At 41.0% G+C, this 16,487-nt stretch overlaps 1 protein-coding gene across 1 annotated transcript in view; it reads right to left on the bottom strand.

The window, feature by feature from the left end:
• Positions 1–16,487, bottom strand: part of Uxs1 (UDP-glucuronate decarboxylase 1) — a 79,245-nt gene that overhangs the window by 21,856 nt on the left and 40,902 nt on the right. The window contains exons 7-9 of the mRNA XM_051152688.1: positions 13,238–13,342; positions 3,731–3,790; positions 675–796 (exon numbers count right to left, since the gene is read on the bottom strand). Coding sequence (XP_051008645.1) covers positions 675–796; positions 3,731–3,790; positions 13,238–13,342 — 287 coding nt within the window. The remainder of the gene's footprint in view (positions 1–674; positions 797–3,730; positions 3,791–13,237; positions 13,343–16,487) is intronic.

Below are 16,487 nucleotides of genomic sequence, written 5' to 3'. Positions count from 1 at the left end.
GTGAGATGATGAGCAAGATGAAACATCCATGATGGAAGAACCCAGTGTAATAGTGACTAGTGCAGCATGTAGGAAATGAGAGAAATTATATAAAATACAATATGGACCTCAAGGAGGATGATTTTAAAAATCTGTCATGGAGCTGGTTGGGTGCATTCTGTACAAGGATGAAGGCCAGAGCCCCAAGCCAACATAAAAACCAGATGGGCATGGCAGCCCACCTGTAATCCTAGCACACAATAGGAGGAAAAAGGATTCTTGGAGCAAGGCGGCGAGCAAATACCAAGTGATCTGCAAGCTCCTGATACCTCCATGAAAGTACACCTGTATGTACATGCACACACGCATACACATAATAAATATTAAATGTAAACCACACCAACTTGGAGGCCTTGGAAAAAGAGGCAGATGTTAGTTGACGGACAATATGACAGTAGGGAAGCATGCTGATCCCAGTCGTCTCACAGTACTTGAAATGAATCCATTTCATTTTGAAAACAAGATCTACAGAGATGATTTGTAATACCATTCATCTGTAACAGTGGATACCAGGCCTTCAGAACACCCACTGGCAGGTGGCATCAGCCCTGGGCTTTGTTCCTATACAGCTAGTGTACACATCTGCGGGCAATGCTCTGTGTGTCTAAAGCACCAGTATGAGTGTGGGCAAATACCTGCTTCATGTAGGCATAGCACATAGTCTCTGCAACGCGTTTGCCCTCGTCATAGCAGGCTCGGGGTCCTATGGGATTCACGTGGCCCCAGTAGTCCTCACTTTGAGGGTGGACCTCAGGATCTGAGTAAGCAAAAGAAAATGAGACTTAATTTTTCCCCCAAACCTGGTTCTCAGTCCATTACTAGAAACAATGACTCTATGACGGGCCTAGATCAACATTTAAAAACAGAGAAATGCCAGTGAGGGAAGCTCAGGATTTTGTGCCCCTCTTTCTGAAGTTTCAGGGGACCTGGTGCTGTCCCTACCTGCAGTAATTCATGGCAGCAGTTCACAGGTTAAAAGCAGAAGGACAAGGCCTCTTAATTTTGTCTTCGTTCTGTTCCCTAAATTATTCTTAACTTCCAGATTGGTATACAAACTATGTGAAAGATAGATGGCTCTGTGTTATAAAGTATGTAATTATAACATAGTGGATACTTCTAGAAAGGGTTTAAAACAAGCTTTCTGTGGAACATGATAGTTTTTACGCTGGCCTTCAATCAAACAAATCTGAGGCCCATGATGAAAACAATCCTGGGATCCTGTTCAGTGCAGGTACTGGGGCATAGCATCCAGAGGCAGACAGAATTCCCAATTTTTGCTTTTCTAATGCATAAATAAATCAATACTTTAAGATGTATCCAAGGAACAAACTACTTAAAATGACCAAATAAATTCTTTATTTAACTAAAATGTATTTATAGAGCATCAATTAATAATTACTTTACTAAGTGTATCAAGACTTTCATACATATATATGTGTGTCCAACCATGATACAAAATGTACAAATATCTCCCAAGAAATCTAAAGAAAACCATATAGTAACCCTGTGTTATAAATTCACAGGCAATTTATTTTGTACAAGGTTTGACACCAGACTTGTCAGGATAAAGGAGAGAACGTATGTGGATGGACCCTTGGCATATGTACCTGAGTCAGCCAAACCTTCAGGAAGCAGCTATGAATCTGGAGTTCTATACAATGCAGAGTAAGGACTGATACTGTGTGTGAAAATTCTCCCAGTAAGAGGCAAGTTACACATGAGAGAAGGGTTTAAGACAAAGACTCCCTAAAAAAAGGAAACTAGTGATTTACATCTACAAAGATATGACCCTGATCAGGCTTTTTCCTAGCTTCTGAAAGCCCAGATCGCAGAGGAGACAGTCATATATTTCTGGCATGGAAGAAAGCCAAGCACAGTCATTCTGTCTTGGCACTATTCTGAGCTAGAATGCTCAGGAAGGCAAGCTTCTCAATAAATAAATAAATAAATAAATAAATAAATAAATAAATAAATAAATAAATAAAATGGGGGCAAGGATAGTGAGGGTGCTACAGAAGTAAAGGGCCAGGGTTGGGAGGGTAACTCAGCAAAGTACTCACTTTGCAAGCACAAGGACCCAAGTTCTATCCTGAGAACTGACTAAAAAAGAAAAAAGACTGGGCATAGTGGTAGCCACTTTTTAACCTGAGCATTGAGGGAGCAGAGACAGATTCCTAGGATCTGCTGCTGGTCAGCTGCTCTACCCTTCCTGGAGAGCGTTAGATGCGGTAAACAACACAGAAGAACCAGCCTCCAAAGTTACGCTCTGCCCTTTACAAATACATGTACACCTGGAATACCTAGATGTGCTTGTGCTCTTACTGTGCGCATGTGTACGTGTCCACGTAAAGGGCTAATAAAAACGACTCCCAAAGCCACAGTGAACATCCATCATCTCAGCACTTGGAAAGTTGAGGCAGGGAACCTCAAGGGGAAGCCAACCCAGGCTATATAGCAAACTGGAGCCCAGCCTGGGCTGCATTCTGTTTCAAAAGATAAAAACAAAACAAGGAAAACCTTTCCAATCCTTGCCCTCCTCATTACCATTTTGTGATACTGCTACGACAGGCAAATGCTTCACAAAATTCAATTTTTTTAGTAGCACCGGTGGAAAAAGTACCAAACCACAGGAATATACCACCCTTATTACTTAAGATTTCCAAAGACAACAGCTCTTACTAAATATGCAAGTAAATGCTGGTATAGAAGGAAAAGTGTTACTGTGCCTTTTAGACAGAGGATAGGGTTGGGGCTAGGGCACTTTCATGGCAGTTATAACTACTTTCTGTAGAATATCTGTTGCTATGTTGTTTTTCTATTTGGTAAACTTACTTCAAAAATGGTGTCTTCCAATTTTACATCTTAACATTCTCATTTCCTTTGTCCAGAAGAATAATGTAAAAAGAGAATAAAATACATCATGTAAGGGTCTGGCTCCCCACTGTACGAGCTAGGAGATTGGACTGTATAGGAACCAACAGGAATTAAAAATCCAACCCCCTCCTCATTCCTGACCCATGTTCCCAGGTGTTGAACAGCTTTTGAGGGACCAGGAACGTGGTGAGTAGGTATAATGTGCCCTGGAGTTTACTGGCATTATCTTCTAAAGGTTTTTTGTTTTTTATTTTTTTTTAATTTTTGAGACAGGGTCTCTCTGTGTAGCCTTGGCTGTCCTGGACTCACTTTGTAGACCATGCTGGCCTCGAAATCACATTGATCCACCTGCCTCTACCTCCGAGAGTGCTGGGATTAAAGGCGTGCGCCACCAAGCCTGGCCTTTTTAAAGGTTCTTTAGCAATCTTTCTTTAATAGGAGAGGCAATGAGCACATGTCCATCACCAGATAGCTTGCGAGGTCACCCTGCAGGCTGTTGGTGGCCAAGCATGCAGTATTCACTGCTCTCACTGAAGAATAATGAGCCAGCAAAAGGGACAAAAGCAACTTCATGTTGGCAGTCTCTGGAGATGCTTTCAGAGAAAATTGGAAAAAATCCACTTCTATAGAATGGCAAATACCTCATCATTATTGGAGAACTGACTTGACCCAGGCCTCACAGAGTAGCAGTAAAAGAGAAGCTGTGTCAACAGGTTGAGCCTTCTAAATGGAATCCTGAACTGATTGCTTCTCACCTCCAACAGGATACAAACAGCCCCATGGGTCAGTGGACAGCTTTCAGGGGCCCACCACTCACCTCCATAAACTTCAGATGTGGAGGCCAGGAGCAGACGGGCACCCACACGCTTTGCCAGTCCTGTAGAAAGCATACATATCATTGGAGAAACTGTCAGCGTACACAGGCAGGGTATTTATATATGTGGCCAATTTAAGCAATGTTTTAGTCCTATAGGTCCACTAGTATCCACCAAATTGTCTACTCCTAGTGCATCTGCTGTAGAACATGTGAAAAAAAATAGCAACAAGAAAACTACAAATGGGCTTTTTAAAAGAGCAACATTTAGGTAAAAAGTGGGAGCTGCCAGGGGAACTGGCCCACGGAACTGATACCCGGAAGGTTTCATTCTTGTTCTCCTTAATCTCCTTTCTCTCTTACATAGGGTAGTCAGGTTCTAAGTGAGGTACATGCCTTTAATAAATCCCTAACAAAGTAGAATCGTTAAGGAATTGGAGTCAACAAGTGACGCTCAATGTGGGGCCTGATGGGTTCTATAATTTCTAATGGTAAAAGGGAAGATTGAAATCTTGAGGATATAGAAATGCTGCTTCAGGGTATCAGTAAAATCACAACTGCTGTTGTAAAACTCTTTCTTGCTTTATACTCAGAGGAAAATTTCTGTTTTTTCTTTTTATTGTATTTTATTCTTAGAAGTATTGGAAGAAAGGGTGATAAGATAGGAAAACTAGAAGTGCCAGTACATTCTATCCTTTTGGAAAGAATTGCAGACTTGACTGAGCAACTGGAGAAAGTGTACAAAGAAGGTGAAGGGCTGGGAAAGCACAAAGCACCTTTGGTAAAAGGGGGTGAAGAAAAACGGAAACTAGAGGATCAGGGAAGCAGATAAATGAAAAGGCCTTTGCAGAAAAATGTTCTGATAGAGGAATCTTCCACAGCCACACGGACACCATCAGCTTTTCCAGTTACTATAAGGCACATGCCTGCTCAGAATGATGCTGAGGAGTATGATGAAATGGCATGGCGTCCAAGAGATATGTTGGATTTAAAACATTTTAAGCAATCTATTGTCAGGTATGGAATGCATTTGGCTTTCATTAAACAAATGTTAAATAACTGGGACATGCAGCATAGACTTGTTCCCTAAGATTGGATAAGTTTGGTTTCAGCAGTACTAGAAGCGGCACAACAATTACAATTGTTATCATGGTGGTAAAGTGGGGCAGTACGAATAGAAGGAGAAAATATGACCAGAGGGATAAATGTTGATAAAGATCAATTGCTTGGTGAGAGGAGATATGCTGACTTAAGAGAACAAATCCAATGTGAAGATAGAGTAATTGAACAATATTGTGTTGCAGCCTTAAGAGCTTGGGACATGGCAGAGGAACCTGGTAAGACAACCAGGTTTACTAAGATATTTCAAGGGTCTGGGGAAGCCTTCACAGAATTTTTGCTGAGACTGGGTACAGCTCTAGATAGAGCCATACCAGATTCTGAGACCAAACAGACATTGAAACTGATCTCGGCACATGAGAATGCAAATACTGAGTGCAAGAGGGCAATTAGACCATTAAAGAAATAGGAGCTCCATTAAATGAATGGGTGAGAGAGACAGTTAATATTAACTCAGGAGCATCAAAACAATATAGGGCAAGCTATAGTCGGAGGTCTTAGATATCATAACACCCAGTGCTTTAACTGTGACAAAATTGGTCATCTGCAAAGAAACTGTAGTTCTAGACCTCAAAGTAACCAGCAAAGTAACCCAGAAGAAAATATCACTTGTAGGATAGAGCAAGGAGCTTCTGGCCATGATGGTAACGAGTTGCCAAGACTTCTGGAGTACTGTAGCCACTATGGGAAAGGAAAATACTGGTCTAGGGATTGTCAGTCTAAAAGAGATGTGCAAGTCTTGCCAACAGGAAATGGCAAGAGGGGCCCATGAGCTCAGAGCACTGCCAACAATACAAGCTGGTTCTCCCTGGCCAGTCCAAGAGTAATAGACTTGCAAGAAAACCAGGATTAGGTATCAATAACCTAAAGCATGCTACTGAAGGCAGCACTGCCTTGGATCTGGCCTCAGATATGTCTCTTACACTATCTCTACAGGTTGAATGTTATAAAATAAACACTGGTGTTCATGGACAGTGGGAATAATTCTGGGTAGAAGTGGATTAACTTATCAAGGTCTTATTGTGTATCCTAGTATTACAGATGGGGATTGTAAGGAGGAAATCTAAATCATGGTGTGTGTAAACCAGGAGATGCAATTTAATGCAGGGGATAAAATTTCTCAGCTGTTACTGTTTCCTTACAGCATGGGCAAAGCTGCTCTAGTAGAAAGAACAGGTGCATTTGGGAGTACTACAAAATGTGTGTTCTGGCAAACAATGCTAAATTAATGACACAAATGAATGGTGTTGAAATAGAAGATCTGGTAGACACTGGCTTGGATGTCACGATTCTTTCCAACAGGCACTGGAATCCTGATTGGCCACTCCAGAAGGTTTATACAGAAATTATAAGAATTGGTAAATTACCTCAAATAAAATGAAGCATACAGTGGATTAAGTGTGTGGGACCAGAAGGGCAGACAGGGAAGCTGAGACCCTATGTGGCTGACATACCCATAAATCTATGGGGAAGGTCTCTCTTACAACAATGGGGTACTCAGAGTAATATTCCTGCAATTACAGAGAAAAACAATGATGAAGCTAGGGGTGAAATGGTACAAGCTTCTAAGGAAGATATTAATATGAGTAATCAGGAGCAACCACAAGCTATGCCCATTGGCCAAACACAGAACTTCTCAAATATTGTGTTTCAAAATTTTTAAGAGGGGCCACTGCTGATGTACCAACAGCCTTGCCCCTAAAATGGATTTCAAACAGATCTGTACAGCAAGAGCAGTGGCCTATAACAAAATAAAAATTGCAGGCACTTCACCATTTAGTACCAGAGCAGCTGGAGGCTCAGCATATAGAAGAGCTTCAGTCCTTGAAATTCCCATTTGTTGTAAAAAAGAAATTCGGAAAATGGGAGGATGGTAACGGATTTAAGAGCAGTAAATAGAGTAATTCAACCAATGAGTCTTTTGCAGTCTTTTACTTTCTTTGTTACCTAGGTCATGGCTTATAATAGTAACTGCTTTAAATGATTGTTTTTTCACAATACATTTGCATGAGAAGGATAGGGAAAGGTTTGCTTTCTCCATACCTAATTTTAACAGTAATGGTCCAATGAAGAGATACCATTGGAAGGTACTTCCAAATGGAATGTTGAATAGCCCAACTTTATGCCAATATTTTGTGCAACAACCATTAGGAATAATTAGTAGGCAGTTCCCGCAATCTAACATTTACCGTTACATGGACGATATTTTGTTGGCTGATTCTGATGCTGATACTTTAGAAAAAATGTTTAAGGTAACACAAAGAATTCTGCCATTCTGGGGATTACAGACTGCTGTAGAAAAAATACAAAGAGGAGATTCAAATATCTACTTAGGCTATAAAATAACTAAACAAAAAATCTGACCACAAAAGGTACAGATCCATAGAGATCAGTTGCAAACTCTTAATGACTTTCAAAAATTAATGGGAGATATCAACTGCCTAAGGCCTACAATTGGATAAGCTACTTATGAGTTAAGTAATTTGTTTCAAATGTTATAGGGGTTTCAGATTTAAACAGTCCTAGGTGTCTAACAGCTGAAGCAGAAAAGGAGCTAATTTTAGTAGAGTAAAAACTACAAAAGGCATGTGTGGATCCTAAACTTGGTTGCATTCTGGTTCTTTTATCTTCAACACATTCTCCTACTGGGCTCCTTATGCAAATCAAAGACAGAACCATGGAATGGATCTTCTTAGCGAATAAACAGAGTAAAAAATTGAAGACATACGAAAAAAAATTTCTGAATTGATTACAAAGGGTAGAATAAGATTGCATTAACTGTTAGGAACAGACCCGGTGGAAATTGTAGTGTCTCTTATTAATTCTGAAATTATGTCGTTATGGGTAATAAACAATGGTTGGCAAAGAGCTTGTAGTAACTACTTGGGAGAAATTAATAACAAAAAGCAAACAAATACAGTTTATAAAAAGAACTAATTGGATCCTTCCAAGCACTGTAAGGGGGACACCGATTTCAGGGGTACCCACCTTCTATATTGATGCAAATAAGTTGGGTATGGCTGGTTATAAGTCTGATAACAACTAAGGTAATCAAAAGCCCATTTGCTTCAGTTCAAAAATTAGAGTTGTATGCAATCCTTATGATATTGTTAGATTTCCCTGAATCTCTTATTATAATTACTTACTCTCAATATGCAGAAAGAGTTGTTTTGCATATAGAAACTGCTGAATTTACTCCCGATAACTCAGAATTAATTACATTATTTATAGAACTGCAGCAGAAGCAGAAACTATCCCTTGTATATTACTCATATTTGATCCCATACAGACTTACTAGGTGCATTGGCACAAGGAAATAAGGAATTCAACCAATAATTAATAGGAAATGTGTTCAAAGCCTCAAAATTTCATGAAAAACATCATGTTAATGGTAAAGGTTTGAAGAAAAAAAAAATTCCCTATCACCTGGCAGCATGCCAGAGAAATAACTAAAAGGTGTCCTATGTGTTCTTTGTATAATCAAATCCCATTACCTGCTAGAATTAACTCTAGGAGTACTAAAAGGAATGAAATCTGGCAGATGGATGTGTTTCATTTTGCAGAATTTGGAAGACTAAGGTACAGACATTGTGGGGAGCCATGCTAAATTCTGCCATGTTAGAAATCTCATGATTAGGCTGCAAGCTGTGACCTTCAAGTTGCTGACCTTTGCCGGAGAAGGTCTTGTGTTCTAGGCTATCCTTGGACTATTTACCTTTGAAAGAAGTAGGGAAATCCCTACTGGGAATATGAATAATAGTAAATAGAAAGATCATTTTCAAACACTTCAGAGATCTATAGACTATGGCATTTAATAATAAAGGGCTTTTCTGACAGACAGATACACCTGCTCCTGACAACACCTCCAATCTACTTCAAGAAGAAGTAGATTGAAATAAGTGTGGCAGAATGACCACCACTGGACCGAAGTAGTGTCCTGGTCTCTACTGGTGATGGCAGACTGACAGCCCAAACTGTGATCATAGCAGAGCACAAGGTAACTGGCTGTGCAGCTTTGCAGAAATTGGCTGGACCAGTTCTTCAAAAATCCTGCTTCACAATTATGTCTGTCAGATAGACCAGAAGGCTGAAGACTGGATACCCCAATGATAAAGAAAAATCTGTGACTGTTCAGACAGTCAACTCTGTCTTGTCTTGCTTTTGGAAGTTGCTTGCCTGTGCTTCCTTCATATTAGATGATATTTCCTTCATGGACCTTTGATAGGGTTGAAGACTAGATAGCCACAGTGTTACTATAAGCTTTAGTTTAAGAACTAAAAACATGTTTATAGGTGGATAAATGTAATTTCTAATAAAGAGGTCTTAGAAAACTTTGGACACTAGGAGAGGACTCACTATGAGAGGATAGTGGAATACTTTCTCCAAGATTGTCAAATACAAAAGGACTGGGTTATGTACACGTAACTTGTACCTGATGATTCTGTATATATGTATATTTACATATATAGTTCTTATTTTCTGCTTATTTTTTATTTTTATTTATTTTTTTAATAGAAAAGGGAGATGTGTGAAGAGAATGTAACCTTGCCTTAGTCTGGGCCCAAGATGAAAAGAGTCTTGGGATGCCTGACCCCCACTGAGACTTTGTCTCTACAAACTGATAAACACCTTAGATAGACTCAGAGAAACAGGAAGGATCAGCCCATGACAAAAGACAAGGGCCAGCGATTCCAGGCAGGGTATTATATTGCCAAAAGTATCATCGATTAGGAGGAGGAAGCTGGGAGATGAAGCGAGAGAGAGAGGAGAATAAGGTTGCACCATCATGGGTTAAGTGGAGGAGAAATACCTGGCCAGCGTGGATGGAGACTTGGCCCAGATGATGATAATTAGCAAGTATTTGGGATTATGGATGGGAGGTAGCTTGATAGAAATTATTAGAAGCAGATGGCATGGGATTGGGACAGGTATTCCATACCTGCTCCACTATGGAAGTAGTTTAGGGGATTAATATCTGCCCTGCCCCAGGTTAATTAAGGCTATTTTAAAATATAACAGGTGTCTGTTTCTTGATTGATTGCTAGTGGGTTAGAAAATAGTGTAGAAATAATAATTATAGGCCTGATAATAAACATTATTAGGCCATCCTGGTAAATTTACAGCAACAGGCTAGGGCTCAGTGCTGGGACCCTGTCTGGCTTGAACCTGTGCAGGCCCTGTCCATGCTGCCACAGACTGTGAGTTCATATGCATATCAGTCCTGTTATGTCTGGAAGACTATTTCCTCTGAATCATCTTTTGTGGCTACCCTATATTTTATTAAGTAACTATACTGGCAAGGTACCTAGCAAAATAAGATCCTTCTCATCCTGACTTCCCAAATGGCACACCTGCCACCTCTTCTGCATAACCTGCCTGGGAAACTATCTGTATCCTCTTTTCTTTCAGGCTCCACATACAGGCACCTTCTAGAATGCAGCCACCATAATTCTCGGTCCTGTCCCAAACTGTTTTTCTATACTCAGCACCAACACACAGAACAACTAGACCATTACTAAGTATGGGGCCAAGCAAATGTGGGAAGTCCTCCAAACTTTTCCTATATTTCTACCATACAGTGAAGAAGCCCATCATCTTCACTTAACCCTGATATTTCCCACTGTACCCCACTGCTGTGCACCAGGACAGTAAGAGGATGGCTGTGGCATCTGGCCCTGACATGGAACAGAGGCCCACACTGGTGCCCAAGAAGTACAGCCAAGTGTGATAAAACAAGCATGCATCCATGGCCTGTGGCTAGTTCTGGGGAAGTAGGCTAAAGGGCAACAGTGGGAGAAAGCCTGGGGTATCAGTGTCTGAATATCTAGGGAGGAGGAGGAAAGCAGGAAGCCTTCAAGATGCATGTCAAGAATGAAACAAGGGGGAAGACCAAGGGGTTGTGAGGTGTAGCTCAGTTATAGGCAGCTTGACCAGCATGTGATAGGTACTAGGTCTGATCAAAGTAACAAACGGAAAGGGAGGAATAAAAAAGTGAGAGCATGGGCGGCTCTGAAGGTGAGGACAGAGATTGCCTACTCCCATTGTGTTTGAGAAGAAAATGCTATACTGAAGTTGTATGAGATGGAATTCAGAGGTCACCTCCTGAACACCAATGTCCCCAGACTTTATGGTACACCACTGCAGTCTTATGGATAGCTGTAATAGAAGATCCTGAGGATTTTCTCTTGTTTTGAATTGTATATGCAAATTCAAATGCTCTCTCCCCTGCACACAGCATCCCAATGGTACAACTAAAGAAGATGTCACAATGGTACTTAGACACTGATCCAATCATTATTCTAGTCAGATTGTCTTACTTAGTAATTGACGGGGGAGGGACCAGTCCATTGAGAGTGGTGTCATCCCTGGGCTTGTGATCCTGGGTTCTAGAAAGCAGGCTGAGTAAGCTATGAGAAGCAAGCTAGTAAATAGCACCTCTCCACTGTCTCTCTATCAACTCCTGCCTCTAGGTTCCTGCTCTGTTTTGAGTTCCTGCCCTGTCTTCCTTCAATGATCAATTGTGATGTGGAAGCATAAGCTAAATAAACTCTTTCCTTCCCAACTTGCTTGTGGTGTTTCATCACAGAAATAGAAACTCTAATTAAGACAAAGGCCAAAGCTGGAATCGTCAATATTTAGCAGTTCTCAGGGCTTTGTACTATGCTACAGGCTTTCCTGGGTCTCCAATGTGCCACCAGCAAATGATGGGGATTTTTGGTGTCTGTAAACACAGACCATACTTTTCATAGACCCTCCTACATGTTTAATTATACCACACTGCTTCTGTTCCTCTACAAACCAGTTAAGAAATCCTCTAGAACATTTAAGCACATGAGACTTGAAATCAACCTCCAGCCCCTTCAGACCCTTGGCTCATGCTTTGCCTAAATTAAGATTAGGGCTGGGGCTGGACAGATGATTCAGTGGTTAAGAGCACTGACTCTTCTTCCAGAGGGCTAGGGTTCAATTCCCAGCACCCACATGGCAGCTCACAACTATCTGCAACTCCAGTTCCAGGGGCTCCACTCTCAAATAGACATTATGCAGGCAAAGCACCAATAATGAAATAAAAATAAATAAAATTAAAAATAAAACAAACAAACAAAAAGATTAGGGCTGTTTCCAAATCTATCTATACAAACTGTTTTAAACATTTCAACTATTAAGTCCTATTTTTCCCACTCAGCATTTTAAATGTGGCTTCTTCTTTCCACTACACAAGTAACCAAAACACAAACAAGTCTGAACCAAACTTAAGGACACCAGCCGTTTTAAACGTGACTAGCATCCATCATTCAGAGACACATAATCTACTTCTAGAGCATGCAGAATGAGACTCTGCATGTGGCCACCTTTTCTCACACTTCCCCTTTCACTTTCTAATTCTAATGTGAAACCTCTGGTCAGTTTGAGCAGGAACTCAGTCTTCAAACCCCCCATGTAGGCCTTTTACACCCCCCCCCCTTCCAGGTGTACCTCCCTGGGTGCAAGACCACACTACCCACTCCAGGACCAGAGCCACCAGCATTCCTCAACTGGTCTCCCATTAGTCCTTGACACTGGCAATCAGCTTCGGAGACAAAGAAAAGGAATACAACCTGGCCATTGAATTAAGTACCTGAACCCCGAGCTACAGAAGACTGGTTACTACAATACAGTCAAACGGCCACACTAAAACAATATTGTAAAAAGAGCTAAATAGCACCTACAGAGAGGTGGAGGAGGGTGCAAACACCATAAGCAAACTAGAAGACAATCTGACCACAGAACTGAGCAAGTTTCTATTACCAATGCTCAAACTCAGCATCAATCCAAAAATCTTAAACAAAAATCACCAAAATAGTGGTATCTATGCACTGTTATGAGGAGCATAATTAACTTGTACCATCCTACTTCATCCTGCCCATGGGGCTAATTACCTATTTGTCCCTTTTGTCCGGCAGGCATATTCTTGTGGTATATACTACCTACCTGTTAGACACTGTCCATATCAAGGACTGACTATGCTGGCATCACAACAATCGTGTTTAAGTTAAGAACTTAATAACATCCCCAAAGCCGAAGAGCAGGGATGATCTATGACTTGATGTTAACAAGAAGCCAGTAAGTGCTTCCTTCACATAAAAAGTAGAAAAATAATGATGCAGAAGTTGAAAAGATATATACTAGAATGAATTTTATATTGGAATAGATGTGAAGAAAAAAAAACACCACATACTAGCTTTGCTGGTATAAATGCTAAGTACATGGGATTCAAGTACTAACTCAAGATGCAAAAGACATTAAGTTACAAGACTTGGTACAATCTGAATTTAAGGAATCACACGGGTTTGGGAATATGCATTATAGATGGAAGGTCCACAAAGAGGGGATAAAAGACAACTTACTGACCCAACATGTTTAGTGTTCCAATTGTATTAGTTTTCAGTGTCTTGATGGGGTTGTACATGTAGTTTGGAGGGGAAGCTGGAGATGCCAAGTGATATATCTGGTCAACTGAAAGAGGCAAAAGAGAAGCATGTTATTTCCAAGAAAACTGTTTTGTTTCTAAATCACAAACTCTTAGGCACGACAGTGTAAAGCAACAGTGCCAGTTTGTCTTATGTTGAAATTCTATTTACTAATATATTGTTCTATTTAAATCCAGCCATATTCTTAACAACTTTAAACAAAGCAAGCACTAATAATAAATCACAAATAAACTTATTTTAGAATAACTCTTTAGTACATGTACAATTACAACATTTATTGGAGATGAAAGCAAAGCTACACTAATGAGATGAATGTGCTTACCTACTTTTACATAAAGAATTAAATCTTGGTTGAATATTGCTATTGTAGGGCATAAGCACCTTCAATGCTTATCAGAGCTGATGGAGATTCTAACTTCAGACTCATCAATGCTGAGAACATCACTTCATGTAAATGTGTAGTACAAACAGTAGAGTTTGCTTAGGACATTTCACAGATTTTGGAAACTCTGGCTTTACTCCAAGTCAAAAATGTATTTACACACACACACACACACACACACACACACACACACACACACACACACACACACACACAGCAACCCACAGCAATTTTTACAATTAAACATCCTAATATAATATAACCTAAAATGTTTGATAATTCTGTACTGGGGATAGACAAATAATATGCCTTTGATTTCTATAAAAGTAGAAAACTAAACAGAAAACAAAAACCCCAAGAGCTTTTGCTTGCATTGCATTGCAAGAATTGCACTGCACATTCAGTGCAATGTGCATGCTGTGTATTCAGATCAAGGTCACAGTGACACTGCACAGTGAAACACGGGCAAACACTGCCAGAAATAACTCATATCCATTACAAATTTGATGTCTCATTTGTTTGTTTTTTGGCAGAGTATCATGTAGTTTTGACCTTGAACTTCTGATCCTCCTTACCTCTAACTCTCAAGGGCCTGGATTACCAACGTGTACCTTAGGGAAAAAAAAGTCAGTCTAGCTGTGTAAGACACTGTCCTAGGAGCGCAGTGCAAGGGGAACTTAGAAGGAGAGTGTATTGTGTGACATCGAACAGAAGCCACGAAACTGTAAACTGCCCTCCTTCCCATCATCCCAGCCCATCCTTCTTTGAGGCTTACCCTGATGCCAGTTTGTATGTAAAACTTCCTGCTGCCCCTAGTCAGAAATAATGCCTGTTATGGCTGGCCACTCCTGCTGCTAGCCAGTTACTCCAACATTCAATTTATCTGTCCAGCAATCAGCAAACTACTTGGGCACTACAGTTTGCTTTCCCATCTCTATACAGTAGTGACTTCAGACGACAAATGTAGAGTTGCAATCCCCACTGCAGGGATCTACACAATCCCCTGGTGGACCTGGAAATAGTCAACAGAAAACAAATAGCCCTCCACAGTACTTCAGCCCAGGACCCTGGGAACAGTACAGAGTTAAGAGAGTGATATAAGACAGAAACTAGGTCTTCCCCCCAACCCCAAGAGCTAGTTTATCTGGTTTGTTTTTCTGCCATATGACAAGTTGGCCCTCCTAATTTGCAGAACAATGAGGGGTGTCCTGTACAGTTACATCAGGGCCTCTGCTTAAACACGGCTTGGATGCAGAAGCCTCTCACACTGTCTGCAGTACCCTGCTACTATCCTAAAAAGAAAAGTGCACAGATTGTTGACTTATTTAATCTGCTGAGGAATTATGAAGAGGAGAGAGAAACTTCAGAGTAAGGCAAATATATACAAATGTGAGATACCACATGCAATATTAAAAACTGGCTCTGGAAAGTTAATGAAGCTACAAAGTTAACAACACTCAACATCTAGAGAAAAAGCCTGAGAACATGTCAGCAGTGAGTTCAGAGCACAGTAAAAATGATCATGGCACTTGGCCTGGAGGTATATAGCAGCCGGCCAAGCCACCAACTCAATCTGCTGCTCCGTGGTGCCTCTGGATGTGGGCTGCCAGTGCTTCTGCCCTGACCCTTCTGCACTTACACGGCTATGAGCTGTGACCTTAGCTACGAAGAACCTGGAGAGACCTCCAATTATCAGGTCTGCCACTTGGGTATATGCTGGGAAGAAAGAGCACAAGGGCACTCAGGTTTGGCAGAGGATGGCAGAAACAACAGCCACCAGAAAGGAGCTTCCTGTGTATCCTATAGATGGAAAAAGACACTGTGTATCTCAGAGAATTCCTGAGAACCCCCAGACCCATTTTCAGAAGGCACCCGGGAAATCAGACATTATCTTCCCCCAGATAGATCCTTAGGGAGCCAACTGCACAATAACATGTTGCTCTTGACTATGCTGAACTTGCAACTGTCGCAGGTGGCATTGCGGTTCCTCTGGGACGGTGGCCATGCTGAAGGACCAGCACTGGTACACACCAATTAAGGAGTGCGCCATTACACTAAAGATTGATACCACTAGGAGTCTCTCATGAATATGTGCATAAAGAATGCTTCTGTAAGGTTCTCTTTTCTACATTCCAAGTCAAAGACCTGGCAAATGCAGTCAGCCTCATTTCTAAAGGGTCTATATTCACAAATTAGACCAACCATAGAATCAAAACTATCCTCAGGGCTGCACCTGAACGGAACACATGAAGCTTTCCCTGTCATGATTCAACTACAACTGCTTCACAGCAATCGTGGTGCATAGGATACTAAGTGCCAAGTGGGTGTACATAGTGTCTGTGTAGGACCTGAGACTACAGATGCTGTATCCAATGGGATCTGGGACCATCCTCCATGAGCACTGTCTTAGCTAAGATTTTCATGGCTGTATCAAACACCATGACCAAAAACAACTTGAGGAGGAAAAGGTTTATTTCATCTTACAGTTCCACATTATAGTCCATCATCAAAGGAAGTCAGGTCAGAAATTCAAGACAAAAACCTGGAGAGAGGAACTGATAGAGAGGCTACAGTGGGCCAGTGCTTAACTGGCTTATTCCTCTTCATGACTTATTCAGCTTGCTTCCTTATAGTATGTAGGCCCACTAGCCCAGGGGTGGTACCTCCCACAATCAGCTGGGCCCTCCAACATTACTCATCAATCAATAATGTCCCCACAGACTTAACCAAAGGCCAATCTGGTGGGGCATTTTCTCAAATGAGGGTTCTTCTCAAACCCTCTAGCTTG

This window comes from Acomys russatus, chromosome 11 (genome assembly GCF_903995435.1).
Source record: "Acomys russatus chromosome 11, mAcoRus1.1, whole genome shotgun sequence".
In the NCBI taxonomy this organism is placed as follows: domain Eukaryota; kingdom Metazoa; phylum Chordata; class Mammalia; order Rodentia; family Muridae; genus Acomys; species Acomys russatus.
The sequence above is the reverse complement of the archived record's forward strand: the minus strand, read 5'-3'. Positions and strand labels throughout refer to the sequence as shown.